Genomic DNA, 24,403 nt, shown 5'->3' with positions numbered 1-24,403 from the left:
AAACTCCCCAGTAAGAGCAGCTCAATGCTACAAGAAAACAGAGATTAAAACAACTGCACCTGGGAAAGCTCCCAGCTGCAAACCCCTTGATTTAATAGAATAGAATAGAATAAACCAGGTTGGAAGAGACCTTCAAGATCATAGTGTCCAACCTACCATCCAACACCACCTAAACAACTAACCCATGGCACCAAGCACCCCATCAAGTCTCCTCCTGAACACCTCCAGTGATGGTGACTCCACCACCTCCCCAGGCAGCCCATTCCAATAGCCAGTCTCTCTCTCTGTGTAAAGCTTCCTCCTAACCTCCAGCCTGAACTTCCCCTGGCACAGCCTGAGACTGTGTCCTCTTGTTCTGGTGCTGGCTTCCTGGGAGAAGAGACCAACCTCTGCCTGTCTACAACCTCCCTTCAGGTAGTTGTAGAGAGCAAGAAGGTCACCCCTGAGTCTCCTCCTCTCCAGGCTAAGCAACCCCAGCTCCCTCAGCCTCTCCTCACAGGGCTGTGTTCCAAACCCCTCACCAACTTCATTGCCCTTCTCTGGACTCGTTCCAGCAAGTCAACCTCCTTCCTAAACTGAGGGGCCCAGAGCTGGACACAGGACTCGAGGTGTGGCCTAACCAGTGCAGTGTCCAGGGGCAGAATGACCTCCCTGCTCCTGCTGGCCACACTCTTCCTGATACAGGCCAGGATGCCCTTGGCCCTCTTGGCTGCCTGGGCACACTGCAGGCTCATGTTCAGGCAGCTGTCAATCAGCACCCCCAGGTCCCTCTCTGTTTGGCAGCTCTCAGCCACTCTGACCCCAGCCTGTAGCTCTGCATGGGGTTGCTGTGGCCAATGTGCCGCTCCTGGCACTTGGATGTGTTCAATCTCCTGCCCTTGGACTCTGCCAATCTTCCCAGCCTGTCCAGATCCCTCTGCAGAGCCTCTCTACCCTCCAGCAGATCAACTCCTGCCCCCAGCTTGGTGTCGTCAGCAAATTTACTGCTGATGGACTCAGTGCCCTCATCCAGATCATCAATGAAGATGTTAAAGAGCACAGGGCCCAGCACTGATCCCTGGGGGACTCCACTGGTGCCTGGCTGCCAGCTGGCTGTGGCACCATTCACCACCACTCCCTGGGCTCAGCCTCCAGCCAGTTCCTAACCCAGCTCAGAGAGCTGCTGTCCAAGCCAGGGGCTGACACCTTGGCCAGCAGTTTGCTATGGGGGACAGTGTCAAAGGCCTTGCTGAAGTCCAGGTAAACTACATCCACAGTGTGCCCCACATCCACCAGGCCGGTAATGGACTGGTGAACCTCCTGCAAGATTGAATCATGATGTAACACTCAAAACCAGACAACAGCTCTCCAAGCTGGCACAGAACCAACTCCTCAGCTTGGAGACTTGCATTGCCTGTTTTACCTTGCAGGATCAAACCTCACTCCCTGCGACCACCGGAAAGGAATTAGGAGCCAGGTGGGCATCAGCCTCTTCTCTCAAGCTGCAAGTGACAGGATGAGATAAAATGGTCTCAAGTTGTACCAGGGGAGGCTTAGTTTGGGCATTAGGAAGAAGTTCTTCACAGAGAGGGTTGTCCAGCCCTGGAACAGGCTGCCCAGGGCAGTGGTGGAAGGATTTCAAACAGTGTAATGTGGTGCTGAGCACCAGGGTTCAGCAGCAGACTCTCAGTATTGGGTTAAGGGTTGAACTTCAGGAACTCCAAAGGTCTTTTCCAGCCTGAGCAATTCTACTAGAAATGTTGCTTGCCTGATGACTGTGTTGATATGATCAGCTCAGAGATTAACCAATGATCATATAACCTAGCAAAAATAACCCTGTGCCATGTCACAACCAGCTCAGGAGGGGGTGGGCTGAAAAGAACTTAACTCCAGGTGGACAAAGGAACCTGATTCAGGTGGGCAGAGAGACTTGATCCCCCCCTTTCAGGGGGAGGGGTCCCTGGGTCAAGGTCTATTTGACTCCCACTTCCTGTCCACAGCCTTTTGAAGGGGAGATATTGCATGTCAGTCCCTCTTGCTGCTGCCCTTGGCTGCCTGAGCTGCTGCTGCTGCTGCTGCAGCCACGTGGTCATTAACATTGCTCCTATCCTCTCCCTGGCTGCTGGTGTATTTATTTTTCTCCCCCCTCTCCTCCTGTCCACTTAAGAGGGGGAGTGATAGAGTGGCTTTGGTGGGCATCTGGCCTCCAGCCCAGGGGCCAAACCACCACACCATGTTCAAGAACCCTTCTAGTGCAGAAATATTTCCTACCATCCAGCCTCAACCTCTCCTGGCACAGCTTAGAACCATTTCCTCTGGTCCTGTTGCTTGACACCAAAGAGAAGAAGCTGCCCCATCCTTGCTCCAGTCTTCCTTCAGAGAGTTGTAGAGAGCAATGAGGTCTCCCCTCAGGCTCCTCTTCTCCAGGCTGAACAATCCCAGGACCCTCAGACACTCCTCACAGGTCAATCCATGCTTTTTCCTTTCACCTGTGGCAGTCCAGAAGCCCTGCATGTGTTGTAAGAATGTGTATGGCTTTGAAGCCCTCAGATTAACACCACCCTGAAGCACTATCTCCTGTTGTGACAGGTAATCAATTATTTGTTTGACAGCTTAACTGGATTTCCCCATCATGGCCTTCAAGTGTTCCAGATGAGTGACAGTTTTATACCCATGTGGTACTTGTGCACAGTGATAGGAAAATCATGGAGTCATAGAGTGGTCTGGGCTGGAAGAGACTGCAAAGACCATCCAGTTCCAACTCCCTGCCATGGGCAGGGCCACCTCCCACCAGCCCAGGCTGCTTATGGCATCATCCAGCCTGGCCTTGAACACTTCCAGGGAGGGGGCAGCCACAACTTGCCTGGGCAACCTGTTCCAGTGTCTCCCCACCCTCATGGTAAAGAATTTCTTCCTAATCTCCAGTCTCAATCTGCCCTCTTCCACCTTAAGACCATTCCCCATCATTTTATCACTACAAGCCCTTGCGAAGTCAGAGCCACAAAGATGCTGAAGGGAGTGGAATATCTCCCTTCTGAGGAAAGGCTGAGGCAGCTGAGCCTCTCTAGCTTGGGTAGGAGGAGACTGAGAGGTGACCTCATTCATGCTGAGAAATATGTGCAGGGCAGTGTCAGGAGGACAGAGCCAGGCTCTGCCCAGGGATGTCCAATGATAGGACAAGGGGCAGAGCAGGTTCCATGGAGGCATGAGGGAAAACTCTTTCACTGTGAGGGTGACAAAACACTGGAGCAGGCTGCTCAGAGAGGCTGTGGAGTCTCCTTCTCTGGAGATACTCAAAACCTGCCTGGAGATGTTCCTGTGTGACCTGTCCTGGGTGACCCTGCTCTGGTCTGGTTGACCTTTTGAAGTCCCTTCCAACCCCTGATGCTCTGGGAAAAGGTGGCGATGGTGTTGGAACACTGTAAACCTCTTCTGAACAAGCCTTTTACAGTGCTGTGTCTTCACAAACAGGGGGGTTTATTTCCTCTTTTTCTTTTTGTGGGGGGTATGTAAAAGCCATTTGGCTACTAAGCATGGAGAAGAAGGAAATCAGTTCCCTACCTAAGAGCCCAGAAGATGACTTTGCTAACACGAATGTATCGCGATGGAGAGGTCGCATTTTAACCCTGGGTCATCTGTTACCTCTACAATTGTTTTCTGTTCTTTCCCAGTAGGCTACAAAGTTTGGGGAATAGAAGAGACTCTGGAGAGCTAAGAACTTACCCTGACTTGCCCAACAAAAGCATTGGCTTCCTCCTCCTGTACAGACAGGTTTCGAGGCAGAAACATATCAAAGACTGGCCCGTTGTCATTGACATCTGTCACCACGATGTTCACTGTAGCAGTTGAGGTCTGCAGAGAAAGAGAAGAGGGTGAGCACATTCATTGGGTTGCACAATCCCACAGAGGACAGCTGATAAGCAACCTTACTGCTCTGGATGAATCCCAGCACCCAGGACAGGCATTTCTGTGGAATGGGAATAGAATAGACCACGTTGGAAGAGACCTTCAAGATCATGGTGTCCAACCCATCAACCAATCCAACCCACCTAAACAACTAACCCATGGCACCAAGCACCCCATCAAGTCTCCTCCTGAACACCTCCAGTGATGGTGACTCCACCACCTCCCCAGGCAGCCCATTCCAAGCATTACTCCCCTGAAGAGTTTGTCTTTACCTTTATAATAGGACAAAACAGGCTCAGGACTGAGTAATGCATTAGAGGTACACAAAGGACACCAGGTATCTTTGGTCACCTCTGGTGATTTGAGGACCTCAAATGTCATATGGAGAGGGAACTTTACTGGAGAGGGACTTCTGACAAATGCTGCAGTGACAGGACAAGGGACACTGGCTTCAAACTGGAAGAAGCTGGAGTTGGATTAGACATTAGGCAGCAATTCTTCCTCATGAGGATGGTGAAGCACTGGAACAGACTGCTCAGAGAAGCTGTGGAGGCTCCAAAACTCTACGTGTTACATGGGGCCTTCAGCACCTGGCGGTGTCCCTGGCCATGGTAGGGAGACCATGGAACTGGATGATTTTTAAGGTCCCTTCTAACCACAATAATTCATAGAATCATGAAAGATCTCTAAGAGCATTGAGTCCAACTGTCAACCTAACACCACCAAGGCCATTAAACCATATCCTGTAGTGCCATGTCCACACCTTTTCTGAACACCTTCAGGGATGGGGACTCCACCATCTCCCTGGGGAGCCTGTTCCAATGCCTGACCACTCTTGCACCAAAGAAATCTTTCCTAATCTCCAACCCAACCCTTCCCTGCCACAATTTCAGGCCACTTCCTCTCATTCCATCACCTGATACTGGGGAGAGGAGACCAACACCACCTCACCCCAACGTATTTTCTGGCAGTTGCAGAGAGCAATGAGGTCTCCCTGTAGCCTACTCTTCTCCAGACTACACAGCCCCAGTTCCCTCAGCTGCTCTTCACCTGCCCCTTCAGAAGTTTTGTTGCCCTTCTCTCTCCCTTCTGGAGATAAAAACTAGAAATAGCTAAACTTGCCAAAACTCTGCATTTCAAAAGAAATGACTGATTTTATTCATCAAAAGATGCTCCTGTGATGAATCAGGAGCTGAGATGATCAGTCAGCCTCTTTGCTGGCACACTCACGCTCCCACATCTCCACGGTGAGCTCGGCTGGCCTCAGCTCAGAGCTCTGGGCATTCTTCTCCACCCACATCACACTGTTGTGCTGTTAGGCACTTCAGCTTCAACACACAGAGAGGGAGCACTAGCATTACCTGCATTCAACTGACAGAACTGAAACAAAATATTTCCCTGCTGGAATCATCTGCACAAATCACAGCAACTGCAGAATGGATTAGACTCACAGAATCCTAGCAAGGTTTGTGCTGGAAGGGGCATTACAGATGTTCTAGTTCCAAACTCACACCAGTGCTATGGGCAGGGACACCTCCCACCAGCCCAGGCTGCTCAAGGCCTCATCCAACCTGGCCTTGAAGACTTCCAGGGAGGGGGCATCCACAACCTCCTGGGAAACCAATTCCAGTGTCTCACCACCCTCACTGGAAAGATTGTCCTCCTAATGTCCAGTATTGATTGCAGATCTTCACAGCCTGAGTCAGATCCTCTTTGGCTGCTCCTATCCACCGAGTGTTTGGGACACAAAACCCCAGACATCATTGTAATTAAACTTTTAGTGTACTTTAAGTCAACTAATCAAATGATAACACCTTGGCTAGCAGAGACACTTTCTAATCCATACATTCCAATCCAGCACAGCAGCAAGCATCACTCAGGTCTGTAGCTTCATGTTTACTGCAGGTCATAGAATGGTAAGGTTAGAAGAGATCATCCAGTCCAACCCCCCTGCCAGAGCAGGATCACCTAGGGCAGGTCACACAGGAACACATCCAGGTGGGCTTGAAAGTCTCCAGAGGAGACTCCATAACCTCTCTGGGCAGCCTGCTCCAGGCTTCCAGCACCCTCACAGGAAAGAAGTTTGTCCTCATGTTGAGGTGGAACTTCCTGGGTTCCAGTTTGTATCCACTGCCCCTTGTCTTACCACAGAACACCACTGAAAAGAGCCTGGAGCCTCCTTCTTGCCCCCCACCCTTCAGATATTTCTAAACATTGATGGGATCCTCTCTCAGGCTGCTTTTCTCCAGCCTCAACAGCTCCAGGTCCCTCAGCCTTTCCTCATCAGACAGATCTTCCACTCCCTTCACCACCCTTGTAGCCTCTGTTGGACACTCTGTAGTAGGTCCTATGATGGCAGACTGAGAGAGTTGGGGTTGTTCAGTCTGGAGAGGAGAAGGCTCCCAGGAGACCTTCTTGTGGCCTTCCAGTATCTGAAGGGGGCTACAAGAAAGCTGGGGAGGGAGTTTTGAGGCTGTCAGGGAGGGGCACCCTGTGGACCCAGCACTTAGGAACATGGTTTAGTGTTGACCCTTCAGTCTAAGAGTCTCCTAAGAGTCTGTACTGCTCAAAAGAAAACAGCTTAAGGGAGTGTCCTTCAGGGGAGGAAGGACAACATCATTTACCAGTTTGTATTGATCCTTTCCATGCATTTAAAGAGCTGCTCCTTCCCACCACACCACCAGATCAAATCAAATGTGCCTCGTTAAGGCTCTATTAACATTCCCCAGCACAAATAGATTCCATGGAGTTTATTTTTTGGGAGCAATCTTGTGTTACTAATTACCAAAAGGTCATTTAATTAGACTGCTTCTTCAGTAGCCTTTTATGTACAGTAAATCTCAGTTCAGTGAGTAGGTACTCAGAGGAATGTGTGCTTGAGACCTTGTAAAGGAACTGAGGTGGAGCAGACTCAGGTAATATTTACAGGAGTAACACAAAATTGAGTGTAAGTAATTAATTCTCTTTATGCTATTCAAGTAGTAAGCCTCCACCTAAATTACCTTGATCTAGTGCTGTTTGCTCTAAGGAAGGTAATAATTCCAGTGTCATGGGAGATAGATGCTCTCCATTATTAATGATCTTCCGAGATGGCTGAGGTCTAACTTCCACAAGGCACTGAAATAAGGCTACTTATGGTTCACTCAGGGGATGAGCTTCCTCCTCAAGTGCTGTCCTGCTCTCATCCAGAATCAGAGAGGCAGAAAGTCACAGAACTGTTGAGGTAGGGGTTGGAAGTGACCTCTAGAGATCATTGAGTCCAACCCCCCTGCCAGAGCAGGATCACCCAGGGCAAGTCACACAGGAACACATCCAGGCAGGTTTTGATTGTCTCCAGAGCATAAGACTCCACAACCTCTCTGGGAAGCCTGCTCCAGTGCTCCATCACCCTCACCATAAAGAAGTGAGGAGCAACCTCCTGTGTTCTGGCTTGCACTCATTGCTCCTTGTCCTGTCACTGGATACCACCAAAATGAGCCTGGTAGCTTCTTCCTTACCTCCACCCCTCAGATATTGATAGACATTGATCAGATCCCCTCTCAGCCTTCTCCTCTCCAGACTAAACAGCCCCAGGGCTCTCAGTTTCTCTCCATAAGGGAGATGCTCAAGTCCCCAAATTGTCCTCCTGGCTCTCCCTTGGACTCTCCCCAGCAGGTCTCTGTCTCTCTGGAACTGGGGAGCCCAGAACTGGACACAGGATTGCAGCTGTGGTCTCAGCAGGGCAGAGCAAAGGGGGAACAGAACCTCCCCAGCCCTGCTGGCCACACTTTCCTTGCTGCACCCCATGATACCCCTGGCCCTCTCACCAAGACCTAAACTAACATCTCCCAAATGTCTTTATAAAGTAGACAGTGAGCTCTGCTGTGCCAAGGCTTGGGCACAAACACATTTCTGAAGTGCTGGGTGAGTCCTTTAAGGACTTGAGATTTGTATTTGGAGCTCTTAACTCTGCTTACATCACCCAGCACACACAAGACAACACAACAGAGCCTCCTGTTCCACAGCTATCAATGGGCTGACACACACACCCTCTCACAGAGCCACAACTGAAGAGCACAAAGGGCTCCTTTTCTGTCTCCTAACAGAAGTCAGGCATATTTATTTCTAACTTCTCTCTCTGGAATGCAGAGACATGAATTCTCCACCTGAAATCCCACCCAACCACACCACAACTCAGGGAAACAATCTGAGCTTACTACATTTTCTCTTTCTGCTCACCTACAGCTAAGGCTGGGGAAATAAAACCATTCCCCTGCCTGCTCAGTTAATGCCCACTTCATTGTTGGCTGTGCACTGTTAACAGTGACAGAGAGGCAGGCCTTGCTGTGGTGAGGTCAGAGAAAAACCACAAAGCCTGGTCCATGATCCAGGTCCTAACTCAGAACCTCCACAACCAGAAAAGAACAAAATAGCTACAGCCAGTTAAGAGAGAGTGATGAAGAGCCCTAACCAAGCAGCAGGCAGGAAGGGTGGTGACATTTCCACTGAGAGAGCTGTAAGGAGACAAGGAACAGTGGATACAAACTTGAACATAGAAGGCTTCACCTCAAGATGAGGAGAAACTTGACAGTGAGTGTGACAGAGAACTGGAGCAGGCTGCCTAGAGAGGTTGTGGAGTCTCCTTCTATTCAGACTTTCAAAACCTGCCTGGATGCCTTCCTGTGTGGACTGTGCTAGGGGATCCTGCCAGGGGACTCAATATCTCTGGAGGTCCCTTCCAACCTCCAATGTTCTCTGATTCTATGCCCACATCTGACACAAAACTTGACTGCACTGTTTCTTGTTGAAGAACAAAAAAGCAGGAATAGAATCATAGAATCAATAAAGGTAGGAAAAGACCTCAGAGATCATCAAGTCCAACCTATCAGGCAGCACCATCTAATCAGCTAAACCATGGCTCCAAGTGCCACATCCAATCCCCTCTTGAACACCTCCAGGGATGGGGACTCCACCACCTCCCTGGGCAGCACATCCCAAGGGCCAATTACTCTTTCTGGGAAGAATTTCTTCCTAACATCCAACTTAAACCTCCCCTGGCACAGCTTGAGACTGTGTCCTCTTGTTCTGGTGCTGGTTGCCTGGGAGAAGAGACCAACCCCTTGCTGGCTACAACCTCCCTTCAGGCAGTTGTAGAGAGCAATAAGGTCTCCCCTGAGCCTCCCCTTCTCCAGCCTAAATAACCCCAGCTCCCTCTCCTCATAGGGAAGCAAAGTCACTGAGTTTCAAGACCAAAGGACACTACCCCAGTGACCCCCAGGCTCTGTCTACACAAACCTTTTGGAGGGACAGGAGAAGAGTGGCATAATACAGACAGGTTTGATCAAGACTCATATAAAAAGCAAGCAGAGTGAAATTCTTTCAGGTGCCTGGGAGAGACCATTGTGTGAAAGGCTGACAGGATGCTCACCCCATCAGGTCTGCCATCTGAGGCGGTAACGATCAGAATGTAGCGGTCGGTGCTCTCTCTGTCCAGGGCCTTGCCTAAGGTTAGCACTCCAGAGCTGGGAATCAAACACAAACACAACAGGTTACCAAACACAGGTTTCAGACATCTGCAAGCTCTTCTTGGTGCTACAAAAAACCTTTTCCCCTAAGCAAGTTCAGAAGCCTGTAGGCTTTATTGCAATGGTGTAGACAGGGAGTTGGGGCTGTGCAGTCAGGAGGAGAGAAGGCTCCAGGAGACCTCATTGTGGCCTTCAGTATCTGCAGGGGGCTCCAAGAGAGCTGGGGAGGGACTTTTGAGGGTGTCAGGAAGTGATAGGACTGGTGGGGGAGGGGGCAATAGAAATGGGTAGATTCAGATTGGCTGTGAGGAAGAAGTTGTTCCCCATGAGGGTGGTGAGAGCCTGGCACAAGTTGCCCAGGGAGGTGGTGGAAGCCTCCTGCCTGGAGGTGTTTGCAGCCAGGCTGGATGTGGCTGTGAGCAACCTGCTGTGGTGTGAGGTGTCCCTGGCCATGGCAGGGGGTTGGGACTGGCTGAGCCTTGAGGTCCCTTCCAGCCCTGACAGTTCTATGATTCTACAACAATGAAAAGGATGAGCCAATTTGTAATGCTTCCCACCCCTGATTTCTGTTGAATGCAGGATTAAAATAACAGCCTGGGACTCAGAAGCAAACTGCTTGGATTAACAACCTAAATTAGAAATGCAATGAAATTCACTAAGGGCAGGTTTAAATTCCTGCATCTGGGGAAGAACAACCTCATGCAGCAGTACAGCTTGGGGGCTGATACACTGGAAGACAGTCTGTTATGGGTTGGATTAGATTCCCACTCCCCACCCCTCCCCAGCCCCCCATGAACTTTATCTTTCAGAAATCTGCCCCAGAGAGCAAATCATAGAATCATAGAATCAATAAGGTTGGAAAAGAGCTCAGAGATCATCAAGTCCAACCTGTCACCCAGCACCTCCTGACAACTAAACCATGGCACCAAGTGCCACGTCCAGTCCTCTTTTGACTACCTCCAGGGACAGGGACTCCACCACCACCCTGGGCAGCACATCCCAAATTCCACCACACTCAGAATTTGGAAATAGCAATGTAGTTGTATTTACAACAGAAACTAACTATAACAATGCAAAAGGCAAGAGATGTACAGGGTGTACATGTATCTATATACACACACATACATACATGAATAGCTTAACAGCAGTACAGGACCCACCCTGTATCTTTGATTCAAGTCTTTGTCCCTTCCTTGGGGACAAAGGGCCCCCATAAAGGTCAGCCACCCCATCCCCCCTCTACTTTTTGCAGAAGCCAGAGAGAAAAAGGCCCAAGGTCAGAAGGAAGATAGCACAGCCTGAAAAGCCCAGAAGCAGAGACAGCAGGGAAAAGAGAGCAAACCAACTATGCTGCAAGATATAAAGTTTCCTACACACCCATGGAATGATATTAACCTATCTATTGCTAGTATAGAATAGACTAGACTAGACTAGACCAGACCAGACCAGACCAGGTTGGAAGAGACCTTCAAGATCATCGTGTCCAACCCATCAACCAATCCAACACCACCTAAACAACTAACCTATGGCACCAAGCACCCCCTCCAATCGCTTCCTAAACACCTCCAGGGATGGTGACTCCACCACCTCCCTGGGCAGCACATCCCAATGGCCAATCTCTCTTGCTGGGAAGAACTTCTTCCTAACATCCATCCTGAACCTACCCTGGCACAGCTTGAGACTGTGTCCTCTTGTTCTGGCGCTGGGTGCCTGGGAGAAGAGACCAACCCCCACCTGGCTACAACCTCCCTTCAGGTAGTTGTAGAGAGCAAGAAGGTCTCCCCTGAGCCTCCTCTTCTCCAGGCTAAGCAACCCCAGCTCCCTCAGCCTCTCCTCACAGGGCTGTGCCCCAAACCCCTCCCCAGCTTCGTTGCCCTTCTCTGGACTCGTTCCAGCAGCTCAACCTCCTTCCTAACCTGAGGGGCCCAGAACTGGACATTATTTTGCGTGCAATCCTTTTGTTATTTATATTATACTCAGAAGTCTCCAGAGCTCCCTGTTTACAACTAGTATCTAAGCTAGGGACTAACTAAAACCACCCCAGCTGCTCTCAGGGGAAGGACCTGGGAGTCCTGGTGGATAACAAGATGACCATGAGCCAGCAATGTGCCTGTGTGGCCAAGAAGGCCAATGGCATCCTGCAGTGCATCAAGGATCATAGAATCATAGAATGGTCCAGGCCAGAAGGGACCTCCAAAGCTCATCCAGTCTGACCTCCCTGCACTCAGCAGGGACATCCCCAACCAAACTAGGTTGCCCAAGGCCTCACTGAGCCTCACCTTGAGTATCTCCAGGGATGGAAACTCAACCACCTCCTTGGGCAACTTGTTCCAGTGCTCCACCACCCTCATAGTAAAGAATTTTTTCTTGATGTCCATCTCAATCTGCTCTGCCATTGCTCCTCATCCTGTCACTGCAGGCCTTGGGGAACAGTCTCTCTCCAGCCTTCCTGCAGACCCTTCAGATACTGAAAGGTTGCTATTAGGTCTCCCTGGAGCCTTCTCTTCTCCAGGCTGAACACCCCCAGCTCCCTCAGCCTGTGCTTGTAGCAGAGCTGCTCCAACCCCCTGATCATTTTCATGGCCTCCTCTGGACCCTCTCCATCAGCTCCAGGTCCTTCCTGCATTAAGGGCTCCAGACCTGCACACAGCACTGCAGGTGAGGTCTCAGCAGAGCAGAGCAAAGTGTCACAATCACTTCTCTGCATCTCTGGCAACGTTGCTTTGGCTGCAGCCCAGGCTGCCCTTGGCCTTCTGTGCTGCAAGCTCACACTCCTGCCCCTGTCCAGCTTCTCATCCATTAGCACCTCCAAATCCTTTGCCACAGGGCTGCTTTCTCACTCCTCATCCCACAGTCAGTATTAATAGTTAGAAGGATAGATAGAGGATTGTTCAGCAAGCCCAGCCTTGAGCCTTGAGATTTCCATGGGAGATCATACATATTTCTCAGCATTTGCTCAGGACAGAGCAATAAAATATGAACAGAGGAATTTTGTAGGAAAGGAAGAGTGAATAAAAGATAAAGCAGTGAGGTGCTCCAGGATTCATCCATACAAAGAATAACCAGCAAAGTGCAGCTGAAAATAAGCCACTGACAAATCATTCTGCTGTCCTAACACTGACCTTTAGCTGCATTTGGATTTCCCCATTGTCACCATATTGCCTTTTTTATCTCCTCCTTCCTACTGCTTGAACAACTGCAATCTGCAGTCTCCAGTGAGAACCCAGGTGACAAACATTTAACCATCCAACCCCCTCACAGTATCACCAAGGTTGGAAGAGACCTCAAAGATCATCAAGTCCAACCTGTCACCACAGACCTCATGACTAGACCATGGCACCAAGTGCCACATCCAATCCCCTCTTGAACCCCTCCAGGGATGGGGACTCCACCACCTCCCTGGACAGCACATTCCAATGGTGAACAACTCTCTCAGTGAAGAACTTTCTCCTCACCTCCAGCCTAAGCTTCCCCTGGCACAGCTTGAGACTGTGTCCTCTTGTTCTGGTGCTGGTTGCTAGAGAGAAGAGACCAACCCCCACCTGGCTACAACCACCCTTCAGGTAGTTGTAGAGGGCAATGAGGTCTCCCCTGAGCCTCCTCTTCTCCAGGCTAAGCAACCCCAGCTCCCTCAGCCTCTCCTCACAGGGCTGTGCTCCAGACCCCTCTCCAGCTTTGTTGCCCTTCTCTGGACACCTTCAAGTCTCTCAATGTCCTTCTTAAACTGAGGAGCCCAGAACTGGACACAGGATTCAAGGTGTGGCCTAACCAGTGCAGTGCACAGGGGCACAATGACCTCCCTGCTCCTGCTGGCCACACTGTTCCTGATGCAGGCCAGGATGCCATTTGCCCTCTTGGCCCCCTGGGCACACTGCTGGCTCATGTTTAGGCAGCTGTCCATCAGCACCCCCAGGTCCCTCTCTGTTTGGCAGCTCTCAGCCACTCTTACCCCAGCCTGTAGCTCTGCCTGGGGTTGCTCTGGCCAAAGTGCAGCCCCTGGCACTTGGACTTGTTGAATGCCATCCTGTTTCCTTTTCACCAAGAGGCAACAGATCAAAAAGACAAACCCCTGCCTGACTTTGTGCTGAAACCTCAGAGTGCCATGATGCTCCGGCAGGCCTGGGGAGGATGTGAGGCTGGGGCTTGTTTGGCTGCCCCTGCTGGGCCCTGGGAGGCTGGATGGGATGGAGCAGAACTCTCAGCTGCCCAGAGAGGCCCTGGGAAGTGACATCTGCAACTGCTGCCACACTGGCTCTGGGCATCTGCAGGTGTGCTGTGCCTGCAGCCTGCAGAGAGCCCACCACAGATTGCTCCTCTGCTCTCAGGCTAAATGTTCATGCCACCCTGTGTCCAGTTCTGGATCCTCTAGCACAAGAAGGACCTCTTGGAGCAGGTCTTAGATGGGGAAAATGATGATCAGAGGGTCAGAGCACCTCTGATATGAAGACAGGCTGAGAGAGTTGGGGTTGTTCAGTGTGGAGAGGAGAAGGCTCCAAGGAGACCTAATTGTGGCCTTCCAGTATCTGAAAGGGGCTCCAAGAAAGCTGGGGAGGGACTTTTTAGGCTGTCAAGTAGTGATAGGACTGGGGGGGATGGAAAAAAAGTAGAAATGGGTAGATTGAGATTGGATGTGAGGAAGAAGTTGTTCCCCAGGAGGGTGGTGAGAGCCTGGCACAGGCTGCCCAGGGAGGTGGTGGCAGCCTCATGCCTGGAGGTGTTTGCAGCCAGGCTGGATGTGGCTGTGAGCAACCTGCTGTAGTGTGAGGTGTCCCTGCCCATGGCAGGGGGGTTGGGACTGGTGAGCCTTGAGGTCCCTTCCAGCCCTGACAGTTCTGTGACTGCTGGTGCAGAAAGCCCTGCAGATCTCTGTTGGAGCTACAGCTGCCAGCACTGCCTCTGAGCTGACAAAGCCCTTCCCTGATCTGAAAACTCCAGCCCTAAGCAATGAACAAAACCTGAGCCCAACATCCTTTCATGCTCTTGCAACCTCAGTGAGAGATTCCTCTCTGAGTTGCTCCTCTGCTTGCCTGACAAGTCTTTACTATTAGAGGACCCATCAATTTTGGTGGGTAAGAGCATCAGCACCCCTTGGGGCCTTCAAGGCTTTCGACTCCTTGCTGTGTAAGTGATTTGATTCTCTGTGTATGGGAGACCTATCTCAGTGAGAAACCTCGAGCTGATTCAGGATACACAGAGCTGTCTCAGTACAATCTCCTCCTCACACTGAATTGGAACAAGATTTTGCAGCTGTATCCACATAATGAACAAGCCCCAGGTTTTGTCCCATCATGGAAGGACAGGAATTGTAAGGGACCTCTGGAGATCATTGAGTCCAACCCCCTTGCCAAAGCAGCATCTCCTAGGGCAGGTCACACACGAACACATCCAGATGGAGCTGCTTGCAAGTCTCCAGAGCAGAGACTCCACAACCCCTCTGGGCAGCCTGCTCCAGGGCACCAACACAGTCACAGTAAAGGAGCTTTTTCCCCATGTTGAGGTGGAACTTCCTGGGTTCCAGCCAGTATCCACTGCCCCTTGTCCTGTCACAGGACACCACTGAAAAGAGCCTGGCCCCATCTTGCCCCCCACCCTTCAGATATGTATAAGCATTCATGAGATCTCTTCTCAGGCTGCTCTCCTCCAGGCTAACCAGCCCCAGGGCTCTCAGCCTTTCCTCATCAGACAGATGCCCCAGTCCTTTCAGCATCCTCATAGCCTCTGCTGGACACTCTCTGTATATCCCTGCCCCTCTTGAACTGGGGAGCCCAGAACTGGACACAACCCCCAGATGTGGTCTCACCAGAGCAGACTAGAGGGGGAGAAGAGCCTGTATAGACCTGCTTACTACACTCTCCTTGAAGCACCCCTGGGTGCAGCTCACCACCTTCCCTCCTTCCTACAATAACAAACCAAGCAAACCAACAATAATCACTTTGGAGTACAAACAATTCTTGGGCATACTAAAGAAGGCGGTGGGACAGGCCCAGTTCTGTCTGGTGCTTATCATTTGGTGATGTCCCCTCTCTTTCCAACTCTATTTATGAAGTTATTATTCAACTGAAGGAAAAGAGGCTCCAAAGCAATGCTCAAAACACTTCCCACTACAGCCCCAAATGCTTCGAGGCAGGAAACTGAAGCAAAACTTGTCCCTGTCATTAGTCAAGAGCTGACAAGCAGAAGGTTTCTAATTAATCCCTGGTCACTCTTTTAAATAGACTCTTTCCAGCTGGGTGAGTTTTACCTACTGAAGTGTTTAAAACAAATAAAGAGTCCCCTGTGCAAAACTCCAGACTGCAGTAACATCCCTGGCCCTCTCATTAACATCTAAGAGCCAGCCTCAGGAGGAGCTGAATTACTGATTCCAAGCCTTTTCTTTCTCCCTCTCAGCCCACACAGGCACTTCATTGAAAAGTTACAAGTCTATTTGCTAAGGGTTTTACACTTACCTTTGAGAGAGATTAAAAACTTGCTGAGGATCTCCATTCTGAATGAGGTATCTTATAGGGTCACCCTCTCTATCAAAAGCCTTCAGGAAAAAAAAGGAAAAAAGAAAAGAAAAAGAAAAAGAGGACAAAATTAAAGTCAGTTCCAAAGCTTGCTTTCCCTCCCTTCAGTTTAGGAACTGGAGCATTAACCCCTGAATTGTTGTTCAAGTTAGCTATTGGACGTGGCACTTGGGGCCAGGGTTTAGTCAGGGGGTCTGTGGTGACAGGCTGGACTTGGTGATCTTTGAGGTCTCTTCCAGCCTTGGTGATTCTGTGGTTCTGACCCTCCCCAAGGCAACAGTGGTGATTCCAGGCAGGCTACTCAGGGGAAAGCTGCAGCACCTCAGGGTTCTTGTGCTGCAGGGAAGTGACAACAACACAGAATCACCTGGGTTGGAAGGGACCTCTAAAGCTCATCCAGTCCAGCCCCCCTGCAGTCAGCAGGGACATCCTCAACTAAATCAGGTTGTCCAGAACCTTGTCCAGCCTCACCTTGAATACCTCCAGGGCTGGGGCCTCAACCACCTCCCTGGGCAACCTGTTCCAGTGCTCAAACACCCTCATTGTAAAGAATGTTTCCTAACATCCAGTCTCCAATGCCCAGTTCTGGGGCCCTCAATTTAAGCAAGATGTTGAGATGCCTGAACATTATGCTTGGGCACCAGAGAAGGGCAACAAAGCTGGGGAGGGGTCTGGAGCACAGCCCTGTGAGGAGAGGCTGAGGGAGCTGGGGTTGCTTAGCCTGGAGAAGAGGAGGCTCAGGGAGACCTTCTTGCTCTCTCCAACTTCTTGAAGGGAGGTTGTAGCCAGGTAGGGGTTGGTCTCTTCTCCCAGGCAAGCAGTGACAGAAGGAGAGGATACAGTCTCAGGCTGTGCCAGGGGAAGTTTAGGCTGGATGCTTAGGACAAAATTCTTCACAGACAGATTGGTCACTGGGATGTGCTGCCCAGGGAGGTGGTGGAGTCACACTCCCTGGAGGTGTTTAGAAAGAGCCTGGCTGAGGCACCTGGTGCCATGGTTTAGTTGATCAGATGGTGCTGGGGGATAGGTTGGACTGGATGATCTCAAAGCTCTTTTCCAACCTGGTTAATTCTGTGATTCTCTAAAACTGCTCTCCTCTGATTTTAAACCATTGCCCCTGGCCCTATCACTGCAGGTCCTCTCCAGCCCTCTTGCACAGACTGCTCCTGCACACAAACACACAGCATCTCAACTCTGATAGTCAGGCTGTATTCAACTACTTGGACTTTTTCTGCAGCCACAAACTGATGGCACTGAACTTTTGCTTTCTTTTTCCTAGCCTCCATTTCCAGTTCCTATCCAGGTTCTCCTTTCTGTTAGATTACCAAAATCTCAGTCCTCTGGCTGGTGTCCCAGGCACTGCAGTGTCCACCCTCCACAACTATTTGCTTTTGAGCAGATAAAAATTCAGAGGAGGACTTCTAGAAGGGTTACTAACAGCAACAAACCAAGAATGTTCCTCCTATGAGCTGGCACAAAGGAGTGCCAGGATTTCCCAGAATCCCAGCAGAGCCAGGGTCAGAAAGGACCTCTGCTGAGGTCCAGCAACAGCAGCTTGCCCAGGAGCACAGTCTCCAGCTGGGTTTGGAAGCTCTCCAGGGAAGCAGACTGCACAACCTGCTCCAGGCCTTCAGCACCCTCACAGAAAGGAAGCTCCTCCTCCTCTCCACATGGAACCTTCTGTGTTCCAGGTTGTGCTTCTTGCTTCTCTTTCTGTCACTGTACAGCACTGGAAGGAGAATTGCCTCAGCCTGTTGCCTTCACCCTTTAGCTCTTGCTGAGCACTGAGCAGATCCCCTCTCAGGCTGCTCTTCTCCAGGCTCAACACTCCCAGGGCTCTCAACCTTTCTTCCTCACAGAGCTGCTCCAGGACCCTCAGCAGCTTTGGAGCCTCCCCTGGACTCTCTCCAGTAGTTCCCTGTCTCTCTTGACCTGGGGAGCACAGAACTGGAGCCAGGACTGCAGATGGGGCCTCACTAGGGCAGAGAAGAGGTGGAGGAGGAATACCTCCTGGCCACACTCCTCTTTATGCACCCTAAATGCTCTCTACTTTATGCAGTAGTCTGAGCTCAGCTTTGGCAAAAAAAAAAAAGACCCAAACCAAAACCAAGCAAGCAAATCAAACCAAGAACCAAGCCCCTGCTCTGTGAATCAGAAGAAGGCTAAGCACCAAGTTCAGAAGAAGGCAGGTAGGATTTATTAGGAGAAAGGTCAAAAATAAAGAAAAGAAGAAAAGGAGAGAGTGTTTTCATGTTCCTCAGCCACCAACAGCCCTCCTTTCCCTTGTCTATTGTCTGTCAGCATTTGCTGCAGAGCACAGAGCATCCAAGAAGAGTTCTTCAGGCAGAAGAGAGAATATAGTGAGAAACCAAGCAAGAATCTAGTAAGCTAACCAGAAGAAGATGGAAAGGACAGGACAAGGACTAATGGGCACAAACCTGACCATGTGAGGTTCCTCAGGCTGCCTTCAGTGAGGCCACCCCTGAGTCTCCTCTTCTGCAGGCTAAGCAACCCCAGCTCCCTCAGCCTCTCCTCACAGGGCTGTGTTCCAAACCCCTCACCAACTTCGTTGCCCTTCTCTGGACTTGTTCCAGCAAGTCAACCTCCTTCCTAAACTGAGGGGCCCAGAACTGGACACAGGACTCGAGGTGTGGCCTAAGCAGTGCTGAGCACAGGGCAGAATGACCTCCCTGCTCCTGCTGGCCACACTGTTCCTGATGCAGGCCAGGATGCCACTGGCCCTCTTGGCTGCCTGGGCACACTGCAGGCTCCTGTTCAGCCTACCATCGACCAGCACCCCTGGAAATGAATAGAATTAACCAGGTTGGCAAAGAAATCATCAAGTCCAACCTACCACCCAGCACCATCTAATCAACTAAACCACGGCACCAAGCACCCCAGCCAGTCTCGAACACCTCCAGGGATGGTGACTCCAGCACCTCCCTGGGCAGCACATCCCAATGGCCAATCTTCCTTTCTATGAAGAGTCTCTGCCTAGCATCCAGCCCAAACCTCCCCTGGCACAGCTTGAAACTGTGTCCTCTTGTTCTGGTGCTGGTTGCCTGGGAGCAGAGACCAATCTACCCACCTCTTCTTCGGCTCAGTTGCATCCAGTGACTTCATAAATCCTACAGAGCCAGCTGATGTTGCTTCCTTGTTCAGCTCATACCTGGACCCTATTTGCTTTGCAGGCTCCCAGAAAAAAAACTGAGACCATTTGGATATTCTAATTAATAATGGCTGGCAGCAGATGAAGCAATAAAATGCCTCCCAGGCAGGCAATAAACTCAGAGGTTTATTTACAAATTAATGCTGTGGAGATCATTAAATATTGCATTGCTTCATCTCCAGGGTTGTTAATTAAAACACCAATCAGCCGGGCCCATTAGAAGATAAAGTAGCAGTGGAGGATAAAATAGAACCTCCCATCATCTGCATGAGCAATTTGAAGGGAAAAGGAGACAATAAATTGGATTTTTTAGGTTAAAGGCTGATAAGCAACTGTAAAGCAGCTGCATTTGTGTTGTTACTGACTCAGTGACCTTAGAGGGCTTTTCCAACCAGAGCAATCCTAGGATTCCATGACTGGCACTGCTGGCTTGCAGATCTTCAGAGGGATAGGAGAAACAACTTGCTTGCTCTCTCCCATGGCCTATACTCTTCATGCTGGATGCAACACTAGCCAAATGTTAGTGAGAAACAAAAGCATGACCTCTGCACCCTGCTGCACCAAACTGCTGCCCAATGCTGTTTAATATCTTCACAAGTGAACACAGAATCACAGAATTAACCAGGCTGGAAAACAGCTTTGAGATCACCAAGTCCAACCTATCCCCCAGCACCACCTAATCAACTAAACCCTGGCACCAAGTGCCTCATCCAGGCTCTTTCTGAACACTTTCAGGGATGATGACTCCACCACCTCCCCAGGCAGCCCATTCCAATGGGCAATCACTCTCTCTGTGTAGAGCTTCCTCTTAACCTCCAGCCTAAACCTCCCCTGGTGCAGCCTGAGACTGTGTCCTCTTGTTCTGGTGCTGGCTGCCTGGGAGAAGAGACCAACCTCTGCCTGTCTACAACCTCCCTTCAGGTAGTTGTAGAGAGCAATAAGGTCTCCCCTGAGCCTCCTCTTCTCCAGGCTAAGCAGCCCCAGCTCCCTCAGCCTCTCCTCACAGGGCTGTGTTCCAAACCCCTCACCAACTTTGTTGCCCTCCTGGATCTTCCTGGGTTCCAGCCAGTATCCACTGCCCCTTGTCCTGTCACAGGACACCACTGAAAAGAGCCTGGCCCCATCTTGCCCCCCACCCTTCAGATATGTATAAGCATTCATGAGATCTCTTCTCAGGCTGCTCTCCTCCAGGCTAACCAGCCCCAGGGCTCTCAGCCTTTCCTCATCAGACAGATGTCCCATTCCCTTCAGCATCCTCATAGCCCCCGTTGGACACTCTCTGGTACATCCCTGTCCCTCTTGAACTGGGGAGCCCAGAACTGGACACAATCCTCCAGATGTGGTCTCATTAGGTCAGAGTAGAGGAGCAAGAGAAAGAACCTGCCTTGACTTGCTGGACACACCTTTCCTAACACACCCTGGGAAACCCTTGGCCTTCTTGGCCACAAGGACACATCACTGTCCCACTGGGAACTTGCTGTGCAGAATAAATCCACTCAGTCCATCAGACTTCAGCAGAGCTATGCTGACTTAAAGCAGACCAGGCTGGCACTCTCTCTCTGGCTCCTGCTCTGCTCAGGCATCTCCAGCCTTCTTCCTTTGCTCAGTCTCACATGATGTCTGATTAATGCTATCATCTTTCCAGGACCCAAGCTCAGGAGAGCATGCTATAATGAGTTGATTGCTTTAGACTTGAGGCCATAATTATTTCATAAGGATATTAACACCCTGATCTCTCCCCTCCCCCTAAGCAGAGTAGCTGAAGAGTTATCCACCTATTTCCCACAGCTGCTTTGCAAGACCTGTGGAGCAAACACAATGCAGCAGCAGCTGAGGGAGCTGTAAATAAGCTGTTAGCAGGGGGCTGTGGTGTGAGTAAGCTGCTGTGTGCCTCATTTGTTATTCTCCTGGTGTGAAAAAGCAGAGAAAGCTGATGTGCTAAGCATGCAGCAGCAGAAAGAGCAGCAGGAGGCAAGCAGGTCCAGGGAGGTTCACCTCACCCTCTACTCTGCTCTGGTGAGCTCACATCTGGAGAACTGTGTCCAGTTCTGGTCTCCCCAGCTCCAGAAGGAAAGGGACTGGCTGGAGAGGGCACAGCAAAGGGCTAGAAAGATGCAGAGGGGACTGGAGCATCTCTCTGATGGGGAAAGGCTGAGAGAATTGGGGCTGTTTAGTCTGGAAAAGAGCAGCCTGAGGGGGGATATCATCAGTGCTGATCAGTACTTCAAGAGTGTGTGCCAGGAGGATGGGACCAGGCTGTTTCCCATGGTGCCCTGTGACAGGACAAGGGGTAGCAGGCACAGACTCGAACCTAAGAAGTTCCACCTCAACATGAGGAAGAACTTCTTCAATGACAGGGTTTAGTCTGGAGAAGAGCAGCCTGAGAGCAGACCCCATTAATGCTTAGAAAGATCAGAAGTGTGGGGGGCAAGAAAAAGGGGCCAGGCTCTTCTCAGTGGTGTCCTGTGATTGGCCAGGGGGCAGTGGGTACTGACTGGAACCCAGGAAGTTCCACCTCAGCACGGGGAAAAACTTCTTCCCTGTGAGGGTGCCAGGGCCCTGGAGCAGGCTGCCCAGAGAGGTTGTGGAGTCTCCTGCTCTGGAGACATTGAACACCCACCTGGACATGTTCCTGGGTGATGAGCCCAAGATGAACCTGCCTTGGCAGGGGGATTGGACTCAATGACCTCCAGGGGTCACTTCCAACCCCTACCACACAGGACTCTGCAAACCTGGGTCTGCAAACTGTGTGAGTGCAGCATTGTGGATGAGCAATCCTGGACTAATGTGCTGCACTGCTTCCACTTGAGGAGCTGCACTGGGAGGTCAGTCAGGGCAGGTGCCTCTGCTTTTTGACAGCCTGCTAACAGCAGTTGCTGCAGGCACCCAGAGGAGCAAATGTCTTCATGTGCCCTTTACATTCAGTGGGGTAAATCAAGGAGCCTGGGGGGGTAAAAGCCCTGCTGAAATTATACATCAGTTAGGATGAGAAGGTCCTAAACTCTTCTGATTAGCTGGCAAAACACACACACACACACATATATATAAACCCATAGCTCAGAAATGACAGAGCACTGAAGCTTGGAGGCATTCATGGAATGCTTTTCGTCCTGCACTCCACTCCCACATGCAGCCTTTTAGAACACTTTCCACACAAAAAGGACAAGTTCTAGAAACATCCAAGTAAGCACTTGCCCTGGATGCTGCATGAGAAAGGGGCTCTCTGTGACAGAATCCCAGCATGCTGGGGCTTGGAAGGGACCTCTGGAGACCATCCAGTCCACCGTGCTAAAGCAGGGGCACCCACAGCAGCTTGCCCATGGGTTTGGAATCTCTCCAGAGAAAGAGACTCCACAACCTCTCTGGGCAGCCTGCTCCAGGCCTCCAGCACCCTCACAGGGAAGAATTTTTTCCTCCTGTTCAGATGAAACCTCCTGGGTTCCAGTTTGTGCCCACTGCCCCTTGTTCTGTCACTGGGTCCCACTGAAAAGAGTCCTCTTGCCCCCTCCCCCCTTTATCTCTTGCTGATCCCATCTGGGGCTGCTTTTCCTCAGGCTAAACAGCCCCAGGACTCTCAGCCTTTCTTCTTCACAAAGAGCCTCCAGGCCCCTCAGCAGCCTTGGGGCCTCCCCTGGACTCTCCCCAGTCCCTGTCTCTCTTCAGCTAGGGAGCCCAGAACTGGAACCAGTACTGCAGATGTGGCCTCACTAGGGCAGAGTAGAGGGGGAGAAGAACCTCCCTTAGTGCAGGTCCCACTCCTCTCAATGCACCCCAGCACACCATCAGGTTTCTTGGCCATGCTGGCTCATGGTGACCTTGTTGTCCCCCAGCACTCCCAGGTCCACCTCTGCAGAGCTGCTTCCCAGCAGGTCCTCCCTCCCTTGTCCTGCTGCAGGAGGTTGTTCCTTCCCAGGTGCAGAACCCTACCCTTGCCCTTTTGAACTTCATGAGGTTCCCTCTGCCCAGCTCTGCAGCCTGCCCAGATCTGTCTGGATGGCAGCACAGCCTGAGGGGTGTCAGCCACTCCTCCCAGTCTGGTACCACCAACTTGGCTGAGAGTGCCCAGCACCCCTTCATCAAGGGTGTTGATGATGCTGCTGAACAAGACTGGACCCACTCCTGACCCCTGGGGAACACTGCAGGGCTCCAAATGGACTCTGCACTGCTGATCACAACCCTCTGAGCTCAGTTGTCAACCCACCTCACTGTCCACTTACCTGATCCACACTGCTCCTGTGTGAGGATGTTATGGCAGTGTGCAAATCATTGCTGAAATCAAGGTAGGCAACATGCAGTGCTAGCCCCACATCTGCCATTACAATGAAATGCTTCTCAATCCCTATAAAACCCTGGAAACTCTCCTTCCCCCCTGTATGCAAGGGCAGGGGTGTGCAGGGCAGGGTCACAAGCAGAAGGCAGGTGGTGAGGGCTTGCAGGGGAGCCTCTGTACCTGCAGGTTCAACAGAACAGCTCCAATCCTCATGGCCTCGCTGACCTCCAGGCTGTACATCAGCTGGGGGAAGCGAGGAGGGCTCTGGTTGTTGGGTGGAAGGACCTCAATGTAAACAGTGGTAATAGAGCTCCTGCAATGAAAGAAAGGCAAATAATCAGTCAAAGGCAGCCAAAAATCAATAAACCAACAGGCACAGGGCCACCGGCAGTGTCTATTTTATACACTGTGTGTTCTCTGGCTCTAACAACCTCCCTCTGAAAGCTGCAGGACCTATTTTTCACTCTCTATCCAAACTAAAGCAGGCTGCCACCTTCACAGAAGAGAAACTAAGTCACCTGCTTAGAAGCAAGCCAAGTGCTCCTTGAAAAGCAAAGCAGTAAGGTATCAGCTGCACACACTGCACTCACAGAGAAGACTCACAGTCCCCTGATCATTCCGTGTCCCGTGGAAGAGCATGACAAGCTCTGAGAGATGGTAACTGCTCCTGCCACGTACAATGCCCAGCCCTGCAGCACTCCCTGACTGCAGGGTCAGTGTGCTCTCTTTCTTTGGAAGAGGAACAGAGAGCACAGATGGAGAGGATAACGCTGGGAGAAGGCAGAGGTACATAACTCTAGGATGGGTTGCAGCATTCTCCTTAGTATCAGGTGATAGGATGAGAGGCCTGAAAGTGTGCCAGGGGAGGGTCAGGTTGGAGATTAGGAACAATTTCTTTACTGGAAGAGTGGTGAAGCTTTGTTACAGGCTGCCCAGGGAGGTGGTGGAGTCACCATCCCTGGAGGTGTGCAGGAACCGTGTGGCCACGGAACTTGGGGACATGCTTTGGTGGCCACGGTGGTCTCAGGCCAACAGTTGGACTCAATGATCTTAGAGGCCTTCCTCAACC

At 51.0% G+C, this 24,403-nt stretch overlaps 1 protein-coding gene across 1 annotated transcript in view; it reads right to left on the bottom strand.

The window, feature by feature from the left end:
- PCDH15 (protocadherin related 15) overlaps window positions 1–24,403 on the bottom strand; it is a 365,652-nt gene that overhangs the window by 87,612 nt on the left and 253,637 nt on the right. Inside the window, exons 15-18 of the mRNA XM_068140381.1 lie at window positions 23,515–23,647; window positions 15,836–15,915; window positions 9,293–9,386; window positions 3,703–3,831 (exon numbers count right to left, since the gene is read on the bottom strand). Coding sequence (XP_067996482.1) covers window positions 3,703–3,831; window positions 9,293–9,386; window positions 15,836–15,915; window positions 23,515–23,647 — 436 coding nt within the window. The remainder of the gene's footprint in view (window positions 1–3,702; window positions 3,832–9,292; window positions 9,387–15,835; window positions 15,916–23,514; window positions 23,648–24,403) is intronic.

The sequence above is a fragment of the Melanerpes formicivorus genome, unplaced genomic scaffold (genome assembly GCF_026170545.1).
Source record: "Melanerpes formicivorus ecotype bairdi unplaced genomic scaffold, bMelFor1.0.p_v2 SCAF_6, whole genome shotgun sequence".
NCBI classification, from domain to species: domain Eukaryota; kingdom Metazoa; phylum Chordata; class Aves; order Piciformes; family Picidae; genus Melanerpes; species Melanerpes formicivorus.
The sequence above is the reverse complement of the archived record's forward strand: the minus strand, read 5'-3'. Positions and strand labels throughout refer to the sequence as shown.